The sequence below is a fragment of the Anser anser genome, assembly GCF_964211835.1.
Source record: "Anser anser genome assembly, chromosome: 19".
NCBI lineage: Eukaryota > Metazoa > Chordata > Aves > Anseriformes > Anatidae > Anser > Anser anser.
In genome coordinates, this window is record NC_139740.1 from 6312690 (window position 1) to 6331915 (window position 19226).

The 19226-nt window shown below is 41.0% G+C and overlaps 1 protein-coding gene across 1 annotated transcript; it reads left to right on the top strand.

Annotated features, from left to right (window-relative positions):
* The first annotated feature begins 933 nt into the window (after nucleotides 1-933).
* CYBC1 (cytochrome b-245 chaperone 1) lies at nucleotides 934-18611 on the top strand. The gene is made up of 7 exons (XM_083805665.1): nucleotides 934-5233; nucleotides 8174-8304; nucleotides 9489-9530; nucleotides 10709-10782; nucleotides 11400-11496; nucleotides 13468-13612; nucleotides 14186-18611. The coding sequence occupies exons 2-7, from the start codon at nucleotides 8220-8222 to the stop codon at nucleotides 14313-14315; spliced, it is 573 nt and encodes a 190-aa protein (XP_083661791.1). The 5' UTR covers nucleotides 934-5233; nucleotides 8174-8219; the 3' UTR covers nucleotides 14316-18611.
* The last annotated feature ends 615 nt before the right edge of the window (nucleotides 18612-19226 follow it).

Below are 19226 nucleotides of genomic sequence, written 5' to 3' on the forward strand. Positions count from 1 at the left end.
CACCACCTCCCTGGGCAACCCGTCCCAACGCCTGACTGCTCTTTCTGAGAAGAAATGGCTCCTCATTTCCAACCTAAACCTCCCCCGGTGCAGCTTGAGGCCATTCCCTCTAGTCCTATCACTAGTTATCTGTGAGAGGAACCTGACCCCCAGCTCCCCACAGCTTCCTTTCAGGCAGTTGTAGAGAGCAATGAGGTCTCCCCTGAGCCTCCTCTGCTCCAGATCAAACAACCCCAGTGCTCTCAGCTGCTCCTGGGGTTGCTTCGAAGTTACTAAACACAACAAGATTAAGCACGTTAAGCCAACAGGGCTTAATCTCCTATTTCTCGAACAAAATACACGTATCAGTGCCCTGTTCACATACACGCATCATGAAACCCTCAGCGTAACGTTACTGAGCGCACAGCCCTGCCTCCCACACCTCGCCGCCCTGACAGCACCGGTTAAGGCACTTCACATTCATGTCAGTGGTTGTCTTCCTAAATCTCACGTTGTACCATTTAAGCATGAAGATTCAACCCGTATCTTGCTCACTCTGCTTTTTACACACTCCCTCCACTTAAGCAGCCATACAAGCATATGCCTATGGCTGAGCAGAGAATTTTTTCAAGTATAAAAAATGACCTTTCAGAAATTAAACCACAGAACTTCCACCAAGCATGTAACTTCCTCCCTGAACTGCAACTTTCCTTTGCAGTGCGCTGCGTAAGTTTCTTCCTGGTACAGGTAAGGTCTACAGCTTTAAACCACATGTTTTTACTTATTTATTTACTGTTAAGCACAAATGGCAATGTTGTACAAGAACTAGAGACAGTCATCACTGCTTAAGTTTGTAACCCCACGATGTAACTTCCTTTTTTTTTTTTTTTTACTGCAACTGCCTATAAAAGACATCACAATCCAGAGAAGTGAATGTTTTAAAATCTTTTACAGCCAAATCCCCAGTCTAATTAGTGTTCTTAAAGATAACCCTAGAGTAGAATGTAAAAATATGCTCTTTTTTTTTTTTTTAATTTAGAGTCTGTAGGTGACATATCACTGAGGTTGAGGAATCAGGAATTCCTTACTATTACTAATAATGAAAGCAAATAGAAGCACCATTTCTTATTGCCTATTTAAAGAAAAATGCACTGATATTGCTTTATATATACACCCTGGAAAAACTATCACTAATCCTAGCTTGAGGTAAAAATTATAATAGCTAAGATAATGACAGTTCCCTGTGCTTCTGCTATGTTCATTCAATATGCTTTCATGTTTTGTATTAGCATATTAATACAAGATTTTTTAAAGCACTGCAATCATTCTAGAGCAATCCCAACACAACTTAAGACTTTGGGTTTCCTACAAAGTTACTAGAATGCAGAATTTAGGGAACATCTTGTTAAAATCTCTTCTGTCCCTCTGGATGAATATCTTCTTACTAAAAAACCGTGCCAATCTTATCCTTATTCCACAAGGATACAGTAGGCATAGATTCATAGATTTGCACTTAAAGTCATAGTTAAAATCCTTCTGTTTCACACTTATGATTATGCTTACTTTTGTTATCCAAACTTAATACAGCAACTCTTCAAAAGACATGATAGCTTTGGATATTTTGATAATTTTGCACAGATCATATTTAAAATATATGTATTTCTAGTTTTCCCTCATATTTCTTTACATTCATAATGCAAATCAACATTGAAACATTTGCAGAAATACTGAAACATCTGAAAACATCTCAAGTGTACCTCTAGCTTGGGAATACCTGGACTGAATTAATTTCAATTTAAGAATTCAATCAATAAAAAAGAGCAAAAACTTGTACAAAACTGGGGAGCACGCAAGGAATCCATGTTTCAATGCACAGTATAAGATTATACTTGTGTAGTTATTAGGTAATTAGCTGTCCCATTTATATTTCTGCCAAGGGCAACTTCTGCTTTCCATTAGCTATTTATACCATTTTCCCATAGAACATCATATCAGTTACCATCAGCACTGTGCCTGACAACCCATTTTCACCTGCCCCTGGGGCGGTAGCAGTTAGCACCCTTGCTAGGCTGCAAGGCTACTAAAGAAACTCAATGTAAAAGCTTTTCTATGTCAACAGTAGGTAGCACTTAAAAGTATTAAAAAAGGACACTTAAAAGCGTCCTCTCCTGCGGTATTTGGCCTCTGTTGCTACATTTAACATTTATACCTGCACCTAAAGCATTTATACCAAGAATGAAATAGAAAACTAAGTATTTCTCTATGAAAACAGTACATTGCAACCCTTTTCAGAAAGCTTTAAAGGCTACGCATCAGTGCTGCGAGCCATTGTAAGCTGCAAATGCCTCCTCAAGTTAGTGACAGCGTATGCCACTCAACAGCTGTCAGATTAGGCAATAAATCTTAGTTACAGCTGGTAAACATGTATTCCATGAAACGAGCAATTTCCAGGCTTTACACACAATGTTCCCATAGAGTTCAGTGGGGCAATGGGATGATATCATTTCTATCTGGGACTGACAGTCAATTCAGTCCAGCTGCAAAACACAACACTGGATTAGTGACTGTTTCCAACCATTTAAAATCAAAAGACACTAGGAATTTTATCCTGGCATGTTAATAAAATCACACACATACTGCACTGCTGAATTTCTAAGTTTAAGAGAAGACTTCGGAGGGAAAAAAAAGTACAAGGAACTAAAAGAGAATATTTAGGAAAATGGTCTGGAATTAGGAAAAAGGAGCAGAGGCACAAGAGTCAAACTAATGCAAAATAAAGGTCAGTTCTGTTATATCTGCATGTTCTTGTGATTAGATCAATGACTTATAAGTTACATGTCTATTTATTGTATAGTGGCTTAAAAATGTTTTGATTGAGCAAGATCTCTACAAGTAGTCAATTATATATCTCTGAATTTTTCTTCTGGCAAATACTTTTTGTTTCTGCAGCAACATGTTTTTCAATTCATGATGTTTTAGGTCCAAGATTAGGCTTTTACAATGTGTTTCTTCCTTGTTTTATTTTTTTAAATCAGTAGGCATATCGCCACTTACCTACTTCAAAGTACTGTAATAAAATCCCCAGATTATTGCACAAGAAATGTCGTAAGAATTATTAATCAATACCAGATCCTTGCCCTATTGCAATTTGGACATATGCTCGATCATATGTGGGGTATATCCCGTATTTTAAACAATTTCCCTCTAACTTCCTCTAACTTCATAATTAAGTCTTACCAGGTTATCCTATTGTGGCTTTAGCAGAACTGGAGAAGTATACAATTGCTAATATTTTAGCAGATAGCAATAGAAGAATAAAACAGATCCTTATTGGTATGCTGTGTGATGTATATTGACTGGAGGGGACAAATGAATTTCTTACTTCACTCTACTCTAGAGACAAGAAGTCTTTGTATTTTATCACATGAAGTGGCTTAATATTTGGTTTCCAGAGAAACTAGCTGCATTTAAGAGCTGACCACTGCTTATAGATTATTTTTATCATAAGCCACAGAAACTCAGCTGCTTGTTTGGGTTGAAAACACAAGATACTTATTACTTTGTATTATTCATCCAAAGCCAGCAGCTGGTACCTCATGACTCCCAAGCATACCAATTCAAGCTTTCAGTTCCTTGTAGCCCTTCCCCATTCACATAGTTGTTCTGTTACACAACACGGAAATTGCAAATCAGTTTGTATTTTCTACTACTTGCAATAAGTTAACTCCATAGCATGGAGTCTGAGTCCTCCCTCCCCCCAATCTTCAAACAGTTAACTCTGGACTGTCTAATCTAAAACTAATGGACTTCGGACTTTCTAACATAAATCTAAAACTAATCGCTGTGCAACCAAAAACTCAGTTACTGTTCACCAGCAACGATGTTCTGGAACAGCTGAACAAACTTCAAGCATATGGCCTTAAGCAACCCCGCTGGAGTATCTGGATTTGTATTAGGAAAAGGTCAAAAATTAAGTGTCATTAAGGAAGGATCACATTCCTGTGCAACTGGGAGAGGACCAAGTATCTTCAGTAGATGAAATGATACATTGATTTACATAAAGGAAATTTAAGCAGTTGTACTAAGCTACAGCTGTCTACATTTTACCCATTTTATCCCAAAGCTGACATGAGCTGATGCTCTAATGGATTAAACATGAACAACTTTCATACCTGAATGATGTTTAACTAAACTTGAAACACAAAGGAATTTTCAAATATAACTTACAGTCCACAACAGGAAAGTCACTCAGGATTTCAACTGAATTGGAAACTCTTCTCCCCAAGCAATAGATTTTCCAAACCCAAGCCTACAAGTGACATATAATTAATGAAAAGTCATTACATTAATGTTAAACCTGTAAGCATATCATTTATTTTTGCTTTGCAATTCTTGCTGCACTGGACATTTCAAGCCCCAGCAACTGGGTCTTCTACAGGCAGCTGTCTTGAGACAACTTTGTGACACCGAGTAATCCCTTACTAACCTCACCGTGCAGCAGCCTCCTGTCTGTACAACACACATTAAGTGCAAGTAGCAGCTACCACCCAGTGCAAGCGCTCTGTGACAGCCCATGCCACAAGTACACATGGCTGCCATTGAGAGCCCTGACATCAGCCTAAGGGAGGTTGTATGCACTGGTGCTGCCAAGCCCAAGGGTGCTCTGATGGGGCTCCCTTAATGCAATATGCCCCTCATTGTCACCCCTGTTCCCTCCTAGCCACAGCACCTTGACCCAACCTCACAGCAGCAGGTAGCCCTGTCAGGCTACGCACAAGAGGCCATGCCCACCTCACCCAGCACAGGCCTAGCAAGCTGTCATAAAATGTACCTATTAAAGCCTTTCCACACACTTTACCTCGCACTATAGCATGTAGAGCCCCTCCTCTACCAACACTCAAGCTTTCCTGCTCTTTTTTACACGGGTTAAGCCATAAAATGCAAATAACGCCAGCTCTTCAACAACACAACGCCTCCTCTTGCCAGCCATCTTGAGGACGGGCACGCACCGCCATCTTGGGCGATGCCCTTCCTCCTCTAGCAAAAACCAAGCCACCCTGAGCGGGGCGGGCGGGTTGCTTTAGCTACCGCTTTGCCCTCACTAAAAATGGCCGCCGGCATATCCGACCCTTCATAGGGCTGACGAGACGCCGCCGTGTCCCGGTGGCGGCCCTTTGTGGTCGGGGGCTGCAGGAAGCGAAGGCGCCGGGCATCCTCCCCGAGGCGCGGCTGTGCTGCGGTGCGCCGGGGGCAGGTACGGCGGTGGGGAGCGGCGCCTCTCGTGGGGCAACCGGGCTGAAGGGGCACTGGGACGGTCCGGTACGGGCTGGAGAGGCGCGGGTATGGTCTGGTACGGGCTCAAGGGGCGCTGGCCCCGTCCGGGGCGGGCTGAGAAGCAGCCCCCGTCAGGCGGAGGGTGGCACGGCGAGGCATATCTGTGGGGTGGGGCGGGATGCTGAGGAGTCGCTCTTGCTTCGTGATGGAGCTCATCAGTCCTTTATTTATTTTTTTTTTTAAGTGTGTCGTGTGTCCCGGGACTTGCAGCGGCTTTTGGGGCCGGGGTCCCGTCGCCCGGTGTGGGGCGGGGGTGCCTGGGATGCCCCCCTCGGGCGCGTCCCTCACGGGCCGCTCCCCGCCGGCTGGGCCCGAGGGTGAGTCCCGGCCGCAGGGCTCGGGTTGGCCGCGGCCGGCAGGTGGGAGCCCGAGGGGAAGAGAAGGCTCCGTCGGTGTTAGTGGCACCTTGCGGCCCCTTCCCTGGCAGCGGCCTCGGCGAGGATGGTGAGGGAGGGGAGGAAAACAGCCCGGTGTGTGGTCCTGGCACGATACCCGTTTGCTGCGAAGCTTTTAAGGTGCTGCTGTGGGTAGGTTTTGTAAGCCCACCCTCGTTCTAGAGCCTGGAGGAAATGTGTCTGTGTTTTGTATGGTGCTGGAGATCAGTTCAATGTCAAACCCAATAAATAGTTTTAGAGCTGCTTGTGTCCTGTTGCGGTCTTAAAATTGTTGTGGCCTTAAAATTGTTGTGGCGAACTTGCAGTGGTTCTTAAAGGCATGCCCATGACTTAGTTCATTACGCATGGCTTCTAGAAAGTGCTTTTGTGCTTTGTATTCCCTGAGGCACCTGTCTTTGAACGCACCCGTGTCTGTGAGATTACGCCCCTGGTTTGAATGTCATCATTAAGCTGACACTGGCATTTGCATGATTAGACTTCCCTGAATGAATATGGGAGGGGAAGAAAGGCATAATAGAAGCTTGCACTTATGGATTAAACGTCTATGTAAATAAGTCATGTTTTCACCTGTGTGTTTTGTTAAATATAGCCAGTTTTTTTTGGCAGGTATCTCTGTGTATTTGATACCTTATTGGATATTTTTTGGGTTGTAGGCAGGAAACTGCTTTGTACATGCAGAAGTATATTCAGATACATAGAGGGCACCCCACAGGAGCCATTTGAAAATCAAAATTTCATGCTTAACATCCGGAGGAGAGGGAGCATGCCTTGTACATAAGTAGTTTTCTCTCTTTCAGTTTCAGATTCTCTCAGATGTGCTGCTAAGAGATTGAAATCAGTCATATATGCTTTTTATTTAAATGAAAAGACTTGGTTAAGTCAGTTTTATTAAACAGAAAACCAAATCCCTTGCAGCTTTGTATCAACACTAGCTAGTCTGCGCAGAATTGTGGGAGTGTCATGTAGCATTTAAGAATGGCAAGACAACTAAAGGACTAAAAATTGCATACTTTTTTTCCTGTCATACTTTTTTTTCTGTCAGCCTGGATGTGCTTGGGCCTGCTCTGTTTCTTATGGTTATTCAAAGACCTGTTGAATATTGGCATTCTTCAGGAAAGCCATATCATATGCATGCAGTTAATACCTTCTTAATGCCAAGCTCCTGCAAAATGATTTGAGTTGGCTGTTTAATGATGAAAATACCAAGTCAATAGAAGGAATTGGTGCTTATTGTCCTCAGTAATTAATGAGCTGTTTAATGGTCTTACAGCCCCAGAATGCTTCACAAGTATTAAGGTTCATCACACACCAGTCAGAGAAGTTGATATTCTTTCTAGAAATCCCTTTTGGGGGAAATGCTTAAAACCCTCTGCCTTAATTAGTATTAAGGTTGTAACAAAGAGAAAAGAATAGAATAAATTCTTGATTAAAGCCAACATACACCCTGATAATGTTATGATGCAATGCTTATCACATGTTTTTGTTTCACTTTTACTGGATTGTGGTCTTTGTAATGCTGAGTGTGTCTACTTGCTTACTGCAAGAGAAGCAGTAAGCAGCCTGTCCTTTCTCTGTCAACAATTCTGATCAGATCAGGTGAGTCCTTATGCCCCTTGCATCTGGTACAAATTTGTTCCTACGCCTGTGCTGATAGTATTAAGGTAGGGTTGGGTTTTGCCCTGGAGCTCACAGTCATGTCAGAAGTCAAATTCTCTATACTGTAGATAGTAAATAGATGCTCAAAGTGCTGCATGGGGTTGTCCAGTTCTTACTGGTTTTGATTAGTACCTGTTGTCTTAATCTCTGCTGTTACTTTCTGTTTAGGCTGAAGACATGATGTTGCTTGGAGAGTCGAGCATTGCTGGAAATTTGTTTCTATTCTGGATTTGGCTTGAAGGGTGGAGGGCCGTATATGGCATTATATGACACTGGCACTTCGTTAGGCTGAGGCTGTAACCCCTGCTGTGCTGTCATTTGGAATGAGACCTAGCATGTGCAGTGCAGAAGGCTGTGTTGTTCTGCTTCAGCTGCTAGCCTAGTCCATTGTGGCTGCCTTTGCAGTTAGTACAAATGCTGTCAAAGAACTTTGCTGTCAGAGAACACACTGATTTATTAGTTTGAGGAATTGTTAATTCGTGAAGTACTAACATCATTTCAAGTTCTTGTTTTTCCACATTGCCTTCTGCAAGTGGGTTGTGGTAGAAAGGAGTAGAAACTCTATCCCTGAAATAAGAAGTTTCTTGGAGAGTAGTTCAGTTTTCTGTTACACAAGTCTCTTCCACCTGAGTGTTTGCACTTTTTTTAAAGCATGCATATTGTTATTTCTGTGAGAAAAAGGCCCTGTCCCAAACTGGGACACTTTCTTAGTCTAGGTTAAGACATGATAAGAAGTCCTGACAAATGCTAAGACGGGAGAGTGTTGGAGTCAGCAACAACTTTACTTTTTATTTCTCTGTTTTGTCCAGCAAGGTTTCATGAGTCAGACTGGGCTGTTTGGAGTTTCTTCTGAAGATGTACATGCTGGTTGAAAACCGCACAAGTTCCTTTCTTCATCTGAAGAGGTCACCTGGCATCAGATCTTGGTCTGTCTTTGTTGGTAAGACTGCAGTGTTCCTCAGTTTATTTCAGAGCTTGCTTTAAGGGAAGGGGTCAAGTAATAAACTCCTGGAAGAGCCTGTAGCGAGAGATGTATATGTTTCAGGTGTCGTCTTTGTGGAACAAGAATTTTTACTTGAACTTTTCCTTTAGTGCAGTCTCTTAGTGAGTCTGAAATCTCTTCCTCAGTGTGGTAGTTTACTCTGTGACCGATTATTTTTCAGTCTGTCACCTGCAGAACCTCAGAGGCTCATGGACTGAATTCTAAGGGAGTCTTGAAAGGTCAGGAAAAGAAAGTTGTGTCATAGAACAATATAAATGTTTGGAACTTTTGAAGAGAATCCATACTTGCATTGAAGACTTGAGATTCTCAGAAATGGAAGAATCTGCAGTGGATGCACTGGAGCAATGCTAGAGATAGATCTTGTATGTGGCTAACAGTGAACTCTTGATGGCACTGTGTACGTGAAATAGGAAGCTGTGCATGATGTTCTGAAAGCCATCTGTTTTTAAAGTGTTGCATATGCAGAAAAAAATAGGGGTGGTATCTATTAGGACCACCCTGAGAGCTTGTGGGGGAAATGTGGCATATCCTACTTTCCGCTTGGTTAGATCCCACTGCATTAACACTACAACATTGTCGCTGTTTTCAGTGATCTAGTTTGTCAAAGCTGCATTGAGACAAGATCTCTGCAGTTGCGGAGTCACTCTGCCACAGCTTCCTCCTGAATGGAAGAAAGCAGTTGGTAGCCTCTGACACAACTTTATTGCACAACTCTTCTTTTGGCTCCACAGCACTTAAGAGGGGAAGAATAACCTTTGTAGTGTAAACATGATGAATGTAAATGCTAGCATACTCAAAGCTGTACTGTGCTCGAGAGGAAGTATGGTGCAATGATTAGACTGAGAGTCCCTCTGAAATCCTGTTTTCGATTCTGTTACTACCTTTTATTTCTGATCTCAGTTGCCTGTGCTTCTTAATTTCTTTATATAGAGAATGGGGGATTTTTATATTGAGTTCAGAGACAAATAACTGACTCTTGTATAGTAATCAGAGTTGCAATTGCAAGTCCGTTTTTTGAAAAGTATTCTGAAAAGTAATTGCTTTAATTTGAATATTCATATGTTTTCAGGGGATCTTCGGTGCTATGAGCTGCTTGTTCTAATTCTCTCTTCTTATTTTAGGAATAGCCTCCATAGGCTTGGCTGCAGCTTATTACAGTGCAGGTAATGGCCTGTCATTTTTTAAGAACTGTTTTTCCTGTTGATCTTTGACTCCTCCGTGCGGCTCTGTGTGGCCTCATAAAGGCAGTATAGGTACCTGTCATGCTTTGTGGTGTGAATATTAGAATCCAATAATAATTGTTGCCTGTTTCTGATGTTTAGTACTCTGGCATGTTTGCTTTCAGTGTGTTTTAAAAATGTGATTAGCTGGTCCTCACAGCTCTCCTGGAAGTCACATCATGATGGTTTGCCACCATAATGAAATGATTGCGTTGCCTTTGGAAGTGCTCTGTTTCTCTGGAAACTGTTAGGTCATCAGTAGCACAGATTATTTAAAAAAAACAAACAAACAAAACTTTAAAGAAAACACTTTTAAAGAACAGAGAGCGACTGCTGCTTCCCCCACTGCCAATAGAGAATACATCAAATGACAAATTCTTCCATATGTGAAACTTACTTTGTAGGCTGTCCTGTGATTCTCTTGCTGCATCCTGTTGAATCTCAAATTTTAAAGCTTAATAGCATATAGCAATATTCTACTGATATAGTCCATGTTTTTTATTGGAAGAGCTTAAGTCCAGTGAAAGCTGCTTAAGACACGATGTTTATCAGACATTTTAGACACTGCTACAAAGTTTTCTGAAACAATTCTGAGCATGGTTCTGCTCTCCTGCCAGTAAAAGTCTGAATAAGCATGTTGTTTATATGTAAACATTTAATAATATAAAATAAATGTTTGTCAAGAGGGCTGACTTTCCTTTTATGAAGAAACATGTTTGCTTCAGTGAATTGCTTTCCGTTGTCCCTCACCCTTGTCCTCTGCAGCACTAATGTTTGGGAGTCGATGGCAAGTCGAGAGAGTTTTGTGGAGGCCTTTTAAGATGCCTTTGCTTTTAGGGAAAAAAGATGTGGAATGATGCTACAGCCTTGGCAATAATACATATACTTAAAATTCTGCATGGTTTGGAGCCCAGTGTAGATGGAGTCTTTGGAAAAAGTTAATTCCACTTTTATTATTTTGGAAAAGCACTGTACAGCTTACATTACACTTAAAGGCAAAAATGTTGCATCAGAGAAACCACTTTTTTCCTTGTTGCCTTTAAAAGGAGCATGTAGGTCTTAAAACGTTACATATCAAAGAAAGAAAAATCCTAAACTTGTACATTTTCTGTGTTGTTCAGACAGCTTGGCATGGAAGCTCTTCTACATGGCTGGGTGTTTCTTTGTGGCTGCACAGAATCTGGAGCAGTGGGAGGTAAGATGCTAAATTGAGGAAATGAGGCTGTTGGGCTGGTTCAGAAACAGTCAGGTGTTGACTTTGGTAGCCTGATGCACTTTAGTATCATGAAGTTAAAACAATTTATGCTTTTAGTTTGGAGGAAGCACTTTGAAATTGCCATACTAGGACTAGAATTAATTAGGGCACTTAATTGTTGAACTACATAAGCATGACAATGATGCTAAACATAAGTGTTTTTTAAAGGGGAGACCTGCCCTAAGGTGCTTTGTGGCTTTCTCCATGTAAATGAGCAAAATAAGCCAAATGCATATGTGAAAAGTGAGAGTTACAGGAGCACCAAGTGTTCAGATTTGATTCCAGGCATAGTTTTTATTCCATGAAGAATGTGGCAGGAGGGGCAGTTAAACCAGCTCTAACTTGGTTCTAGAAGTTGTGTAGGAGATACGGTGAAGCCTGTTAAAGCCAAGAGCAAGATTTTGGTTTTCATGGCCCAGTAGTAGAAGACTGTCTCTATTAAAAATAGCTATATACTTTTCTGATTATTTTCACATGTAACTGCTATTTGTATTGTACTTTGAAGCCTAGCTATTGATGGTATTCTTAATACTGTTTTTTATTTTTCAATTTTACAGGAAGCTATATTTGATAAGAACAAGGGAACCGTCTGCCTAAAAACATTCAACCTCTACAGAAAAATACTGACTTTATCAAAAGGAGGCAATGAACAAGGTGAGAAAGTGATATCTGTGGTAGCAACTGTGATTGACTGACAAGAAATGCAGGCCTACCCATTTGATAACATTCTCTGCAGTTTTGCACTCCAGCTAGCCACGCTTGTTTCCACATCTGTTTGTTTCCAAGCAGCAGAAGTCATAAACTGCCTCTCAGGATCCAAGTATTTTTCAGGTTGGGGTACTGGAAAACATCATGTTAGTCATTTTAATTCAGGATAACTAAGCTTACATGTGGCTTGCTGTAATAGTCTGAGCCATTCCTTTGGGATGCTCATATGCATGTTCATATTTTCCTATCCTGCTTTGCTAATGGGGACTAGTGGAAAAGCAGAAATTTTAGATCCCAGGATTGAGATTTCTGTTCTAATTTGGGTTTAGTAGCAGGCAAATCTTTAGATATGTGCAAGAAGCCATGCTGCATCTTGCAGAATGGATAACTGAAGATGGGAGAGCAATTAGATATCTAGGGAAAGTGTGAAGGCACACTAAAAAAAGAAAAGAATCTAGTGGCCAGTCCATCTTATGCTTCTGTATATATTTTGTTCATACATCTATGGGTTGATACAGCAAGTACACTTGGGTTTCTAACCTATGGTATGCAACCCATTTCAAAGGGGTAAGCAGCCAAATCCAGAGCACGCAATTTCTCAAAGCAAGGCCAACAGGAACAGGTTGCTCAGGACTGTATCCAGCTGGGGTTTGAATGTGTCTGAGAATGGAGATTCCACCTCTCTGGGGAATATAGAATCATTAAGGCTGGAAAAGACCTCCAGGATCATCTGGTCCAACCACCTCTCTACCACCATCACCCACTAAACCACGTCCCCAGGCACCACGTCCAACCTTTCCTTGAACACCCCCAGGGACAGTGCTTCCACCACCTCCCTGGGCAACCCGTCCCAACGCCTGACCGCTCTTTCTGAGAAGAAATGTCTCCTCATTTCCAACCCGAACTTCCCCTGGCACAACTTGAGGCTGTTCCCTCTAGTTCTATCACCAGTTACCTGTGAGAAGACGCTGACCCCCAGCTCCCCACACCTTCCTTTCAGGTAGTTGTAGAGAGCAATAAGGTCTCCCCTGAGCCTTCTCTGCTCCAGACTAAACAAACCTGTTTTTCTCAGCTGCTCCTTGTAAGACTTGTGTTCCAGGCCCTTCACCAGCTTCATAGCCCTTCTCTGGACGTGGAAATGTCCAGAGTTCCAGCGTCTGACTACTTTTACAGTATCTTTTATATTTAAGTGGCATTTCCTGTATTTCAGTGCCAATGCTTCTTTGTCATTTGGCAACAACAACAAGAGTGTGGCTCCATCTATGTACTCCTACCAGATCCTTATGAAGATCCCGTTCTGCCTCCTCAGGCTCTATTTTCTAGAACTGAAGAATCCCAGCTCTTGGTCTGTCCTTGTATGCCAGGTGCTCCAAGCCCTTTGTATTAGTGGCCCTTAACTGGACTCATTCCCGTCTGTCCCTGTCCTTCTTGTAGTGGGGAGTCTGGAACTGGGCACCACATTCAAGATATAGTCTCAGCAGGCCTGAATAAAGGGGAATAATCACCTCCCTTAACCTGCTAGCAGTGCTCTTGCAAAGGCAGCCTGGGGCACTGCTGGGTGGCTTTGCTGCAAGGCCATGTTGCTGTCTCCTTCAGCTTGTCCACCAGGACCCTGGGGCCTTTTCTTCAGAGGTGCTTTACAGCTGGTTGGCCTCCAGCTTGTACTGGTGCTTGGGATTGTTCTTGCCCAGGTACAAGATTCACATTTCCCTTTGAACTTCATGCAGTTCCTGTCTGCTGTTCGCATTTGTTGCCTGAATTGCTCAGCAATTGCTTGGTATTGTAAGAGTGCTAGTTGTATGGGATCAGAGCAGTAGTGCTCACGAACTGAGTTCCAGTCCCACAAGTCAGTAGTAGCAGTGCTGAGAGTTTACAGGAATGGTAGTAATAGACTTTATTTTTCACATCTGTTTACAGTGGTGGCTCTACTGCATGAGATCAGAGATGTGGATGTGGAAGAAGAGACTGTGCGGTATTTTGGAAAGGGTTACATGGTTGTGCTACGGTTTATCACTGGATTTTCACACCCACTGACTCAGAGCGCTGTGCTGGGCTGTAGAAGGTGAAGTGTGGACTCTTTTAATTTGGAAGTATAAGATAGGAAATACCAATCACATGGACCAGTAACTGCCAACTATTGAGACAGTCATCTTGGCTCCATTATTATGCATGCTGATGTTACCTTGTGTTGTTCAGTTCAACTTCTTTAAACCCCTTGATGCTCTGAGTTGCAGACATCTGTAATACCATCCTGATCAGGAGACTGATCATATTTAGGTATTTAAGATGCCTTAGTACTGCATGCCTGGTTCACGGCTCAGCTGTGCAATGGCAGATTAATTAATTTGATTATTTTGAAAACAGTGTAATCATCTGTTGCCAAAGGACTGATAATAAAAGCAGCACCTCACAAGGAATCTTGCAGCAGGGCCTGTGGAAAAAGGATTGATGTATTCTGACGCAGTAGTAATTGCTTGGCTTTGCATGCCTTCACACGTGGGATGCTGTCAGTCATGCTCTATGCCATATATTGACTGGTCCTTCAACCAGTGATTCTCAAGAATTAGTGTGCCTGTTTTTGTTTCATCAGCACTACAATTTCATTAACTCTTACACTGTTTCTTCCTTTCCACAGTGATGTGGAAGCAGTTGCCAAGCTCATTACTAGTTTTCTGGAATTGGACAGAGTAGCGAGCCAACAAGATCTCTATGAGAGCAGCGAAACAGAGGCTAGTGACGCTGATGAACCACAGGATGAATATTAATACTGTCACGAGCTGAAGAAAGCAGAGACTTCCAAACATCTGGAAAATATGCTGGTTCTTCAGAAAGAAATTCCTCAGTCTTGACCAGGGCATTTATCTACATGTGCATTTTCAATGGGAGGAATCTGTCTTAGGGCACCTCTTACAGTGCTAAACTGCTTCAAGATCCACACTCCCAATAATGCCATTGTAGAGTCCAAAGCAAATTGTTTTATTTCTTCCTTTGACTTAGTTCCTGAATGTGGATGTTGCTGTCTTCTGAATTTTGTCAGCTCATCTAACACGTTTAGGAATGATTATTTATTAATGTGTTGGTTTGAAATTGTTTATTACTTTTCCATTAATGAAGTGGAGATACAGATGAAAACTTCCACTTACTTGCAAACATCTGCTGCAGGTACAGTATATGAAATACAGAATAGTTGAACTTGTAATTCATAACACAATGCTTTGAGGTTTTCCTTGAAGTATTGCATATGATGGAATATGTTGCTAAATGGTTTTTAAGCAGCTTAATATATACAACAAGGTGATGCAAGGTAGTGGCACTTTTATATTCTCTACTACTGACTTGCCATTAGATACCAGTGGGAATCAAAATGTGAGTGACTGTCTAGATTCTAAACATCAGGTTGATCAACTGATTGCCCTGTCTTCTCTTGGACTTGCCAAGGAGCCATAAATAATAACCACAGAACAATCAGGTTGATCATCCAGTCTTTGACATGCTCTGACTTAATCCTGTTCTGTTTAACTTCTGGGCATAGACTACTCAAAGATAGAGTAGCCTCATTCTAGACTTAAACTTTTACTATTTTAACTGTGTATTTAGAAAGGAGAAAAGCACATGTTACTTTTAGGTAGGGAAAGGACTGTCATACATTGCAGCCTAGATTTGTTTAATATTTCCTCACTTGAAATGGTAAATAATAACTTAGCTTTTTTTAAGATAGCTGGGATATATCTAATGTTTGGCTTGTGCCCATGTATTACTCTGTACTGTCCTCTGTTCTGACCTATGGTTTTACAAATAGATAAATACAGACTTTCCAAGGTACTTTTTCCAAGTTAAAGCTACCTCTATTAGTCGACATGTTTTGCTAGAACTAAAACTTTATTGTGCCTATATCAACATGTCAGTATGGTAAGACAAAAGTTGTAATGAGTTGCAGGTTCCTTCAGCATGCTAAAATTGCTTGTATTGAAGTTGATCAGCTTGTGTTAGGAGTTGTATGGTTTTAAGACCTGCCTTAGAAAATACTTGTAGTACAGTTTCCTCAAGGAGATCTGAATGGGCTACCAGGTAACTGAGTGGTCTGCCTTCACCTTTAGCTAGCAGTTATACGTCTTTTATCAACAGTGTCTTCAGGGCTTAACCTGCATTCCTGTTTCAAAGCACTCTACCTCTTAAAGTAAAAGCTACAAAATGATTTCAGTAGAAGCTAGATCACATAGCATGTTCCAGCTCTAAGAAACTGTGCACATGCTTATCTGACCAAAGACAGGCTGTACCGTGCTTCTGCTTTTGCTTCCAGCCATTTATGTGAGCTGTGAGACAGACATGCTCTTACTGTTGTTGCTTTGAAAGGTTAATCAAAAGTGTAACAGGGAGAGAGCTGCTTTTGATGCAGCTTGACTGTGGCACAGAACCAGGTCTATCAGTATTAAATATGAGAAACTTGTAGTCATGTTGGTATCAAAGACCTTTGCTAATGGATGTGCTTGTGAAGTCCTCCAAATTGGTTGGCTAATTCTTTGGCTTTTAATTTCCACCCCCACATTGCTAGGTTTAGGAAGCTGCCATGTACTAATGTGGGAAAATAGGTTGCAGCTAATTAACCATATTTGACCTTTATTCTAAAGCACAGCTGTAAACTACAAATCCTCAAACCTGTTATAAAATAAAAAGCAGAATATAACACTTTAGAGAGATCTTCATTTAAATCCACTCTAATATGTACCCTCAGTAACACTTAATCTGGAGAGGAGAATGAGATTTGGCATTTGGAAAACTTTTCACCACTATGTAAAATGAGCGTCAAGTGTTCTAAGGACTTCCAAGAGTAAATACTGTAAGAACTACGTATTTAATGGTATAATGTAAGTAAGAGGGCTCTACCTACAGATACCTGTTTTGTAGCAAGGATATTCAGCAGGAGTACATGGTGTGCCTGTGCATTGCACTTAATATTCTGAACCTACAGATTTGACCATTAAGCGGATGAAATGGCCAAAACTACCTGCATTTGATCTTGATTTCACTGTTTTTTTTATATTTCCATGAGAGGTAATGTCACAGGGAAAAATACACAACATGTTTTGGCTTTCCAGATAAACTGTTTTTATGAAGGTATTTCTATTGATCTAATCCTATACTGTATCATGTGCCCTACTTCTGCTGAGTTCTTCTGTTCATCTAGCTTGCTGTACATTCTGGATATTAGCATTATGTACTTAGGTATCATGTAATACTATATAAAGACTAAGCTAAAAGGTAAGAAACTCAATTTCCAGAAAGGGGCAAGACCTACTGTAAGGTATTAGGTAGCTTGTAATACATTCTGTGGAATAAGTCGCATTTTTAGTTGATGTCCAATGATCAGCTCCTTTAAGGTGTTCTGCAGTGTTCCTCTCACCCTCCAATTTCCTACTGATAGTAGGCAGGCAAGAGAAGAGAGGACTGGAATGCTGTATGTAGGAGGAATATTTTGAAACACCTGTCTTTCATTTAGAACAGTTGGTGTGATCCTCCCTGTACTGTTTGTTTTGTACATGGCAGCTCTGTTCCCACAAAATCTAGAATCACAGAATAGAATCACAGAATGGAATCATTGAATGGCTTGGGTTGGAAGGGACCTTAAAGATCATTTAGTTTCAACCCCCCTGCCATAGGCAGGGATGATCTAAAACAGTTTCAAATGAGAACCTGAATTCTGTAGACTGTGCTAACAACAGAGGCTGACAGAATTCCTTAAATGCTGTGGGTTCTGCCTGCAGGCCATATGTTGGACACTACTGACGTGATACGTACAACTGGGAGCTTAATATATCATTAAACCAACCTACAGTGCAGGTGAAACCAACCTACTGTGCAAGTAAATGCAACTTGGTCCTTGGATTCCATAGGTGAATGTGTATCAATCTGTGTGTTTCTTGACTGTGTGTTTCTCGATTCAGGTTTTGAACTGTCTTGGTAAAACTGTTTGTCTTTTGTAGCTGGGAGACGTAGCCAGATAACCAGACTTCCATGTTTTGCATTAACTGTGCATGGAAAAATAACTTGCAAGTTGCAGTTCACATGGATTTGGTAATGGCAGTGTTTGCGGACTTGTGATGTCGCTTGAACTGCTCAGAACAGGGGCTAACTCAGGACAGGTTCTGTTCTGGCCTTGCTCTCCTCCAGAGTGCCTCAGCTGCCTCACTCTTTCCAATTGTCCTCTCATCTTTTCTTGTCACTGTCAGTGTTTTGTTGAAATTTGTTGGTTTTCTCAACTTCTCTTGGGTCTAGCACATTAAAAGGGTCAGTAAATGTAGCTTTGTGTGTGCCTGATGTAAAGTTGCGGTACTAAAAGGAGTGAGTAAAAGACTAGTTGTACTAGTTGTGCTAGTGTACTCCTAGAACAGTATTACAAGAGATGTATTCAAGCTTTTTGTACCTCAGGATGTCTAGTAACCTGAGATCAGGCAGCTGTAGTTCACATATGACTTAAGTACACTTTAGAGTCTGCATAACATGTTAAATTACATCTACCCCACTGCCCCATAAACCAAACACTTTCTATAAATAACACTTTTCAATATAACTATCAGAAGAACCATTTGGCAGATGCTTCAGCTTAAACTTGAGTAGCACATTTGAAGTTAATTGCTTGTATACGGTTGGGAGAGATTGTGGCCTTAATAGTCACACTGAACAGAAGCTAGACTTCATGTTGTACAAAGGGAGAGAGTTGCATTATCTAAGTTATGCTCTAATATTCTTGTATTTCCCCAAATGAGATGTTTCAGTAACTAGGACCACTTCTTTGGTTTCAAAGAAAATCAAACTATTTATGCCATATACTAGAAATGTGACTCTTGTGCTATATTCATGAAGTTACAGAAATAAGAAAACCCAAGCTGGCTTACATACTAAATAAGTGATAGTTCTGACACTGTAGTAGGTTGCTGAGGCAGAAATACTTCTGGAAAATACTTAGAAATAGCTTTTTTACTTTAATATGCAACTAGACTTTCAGCAAGGCCTTGTATGCTTGTCTTTTTCTATTAAAAATAAAAGTCCATTGATAAAATCAACTTTAACTTGTTTTATGTCACTAGTCTTTTTCATTGACTGTAATTAAAATGTATTAATATTGATGGATGTCTAAACTACCACTTGGCACAGACCTGCTGGGTGAGGAGGAGAGCAGAGTGGATGAAGCACCCCTACCTAACTTGTTCCTGACCCTGCTTTCATTTACACATTTTCACATAAGCTAATGCAACCAACTCTCCACTGGTGCATAGATGTGCATTTTTCCTCTTTAAACCAAACCAACGTACCATATGCAAAACAAAGGCAAATTTCAACACATTTTGCATACCAAAGGATTTATTAGAGTAAAATAAGTTTAACTCCTTAAGATCTTAAGGTATGCAACTTCTGTAATTAAGGCTTACAGGGCAGTTGTGTATCTCTATCTAAAAATCATAGGGACCTAATTTCCTAGAGAGTTACAAGTTAAAGATGTCTTATGCTATAGTTCTTGTACTTGATGCATATAGAGCTATGCTCATTTTATAATAGTTCCAAGAAAATGTCCATACTTGTGCTCCCAAAGTAAGACTCATAAGGAAGCAAACAGAATATTCTGAGTATGCATGGCAGTGTACTTAACTACCTGACTCTTATTACTTTCCCTTGTGATT

What these genes read in the sequence shown, in the direction of transcription:
- CYBC1 (XM_083805665.1), top strand. Translation starts at nt 8,220, where the DNA reads ATGTACATGCTGGTTGAAAACCGCACAAGTTCCTTTCTTCATCTGAAG. An exon ending in ATCTTGGTCTGTCTTTGTTG is followed by an intron (nt 8,305 to 9,488) that starts GTAAGACTGCAG and finishes TTCTTATTTTAG; the next exon opens with GAATAGCCTCCATAGGCTTG. An exon ending in AAAAGGAGGCAATGAACAAG is followed by an intron (nt 11,497 to 13,467) that starts GTGAGAAAGTGA and finishes ATCTGTTTACAG; the next exon opens with TGGTGGCTCTACTGCATGAG.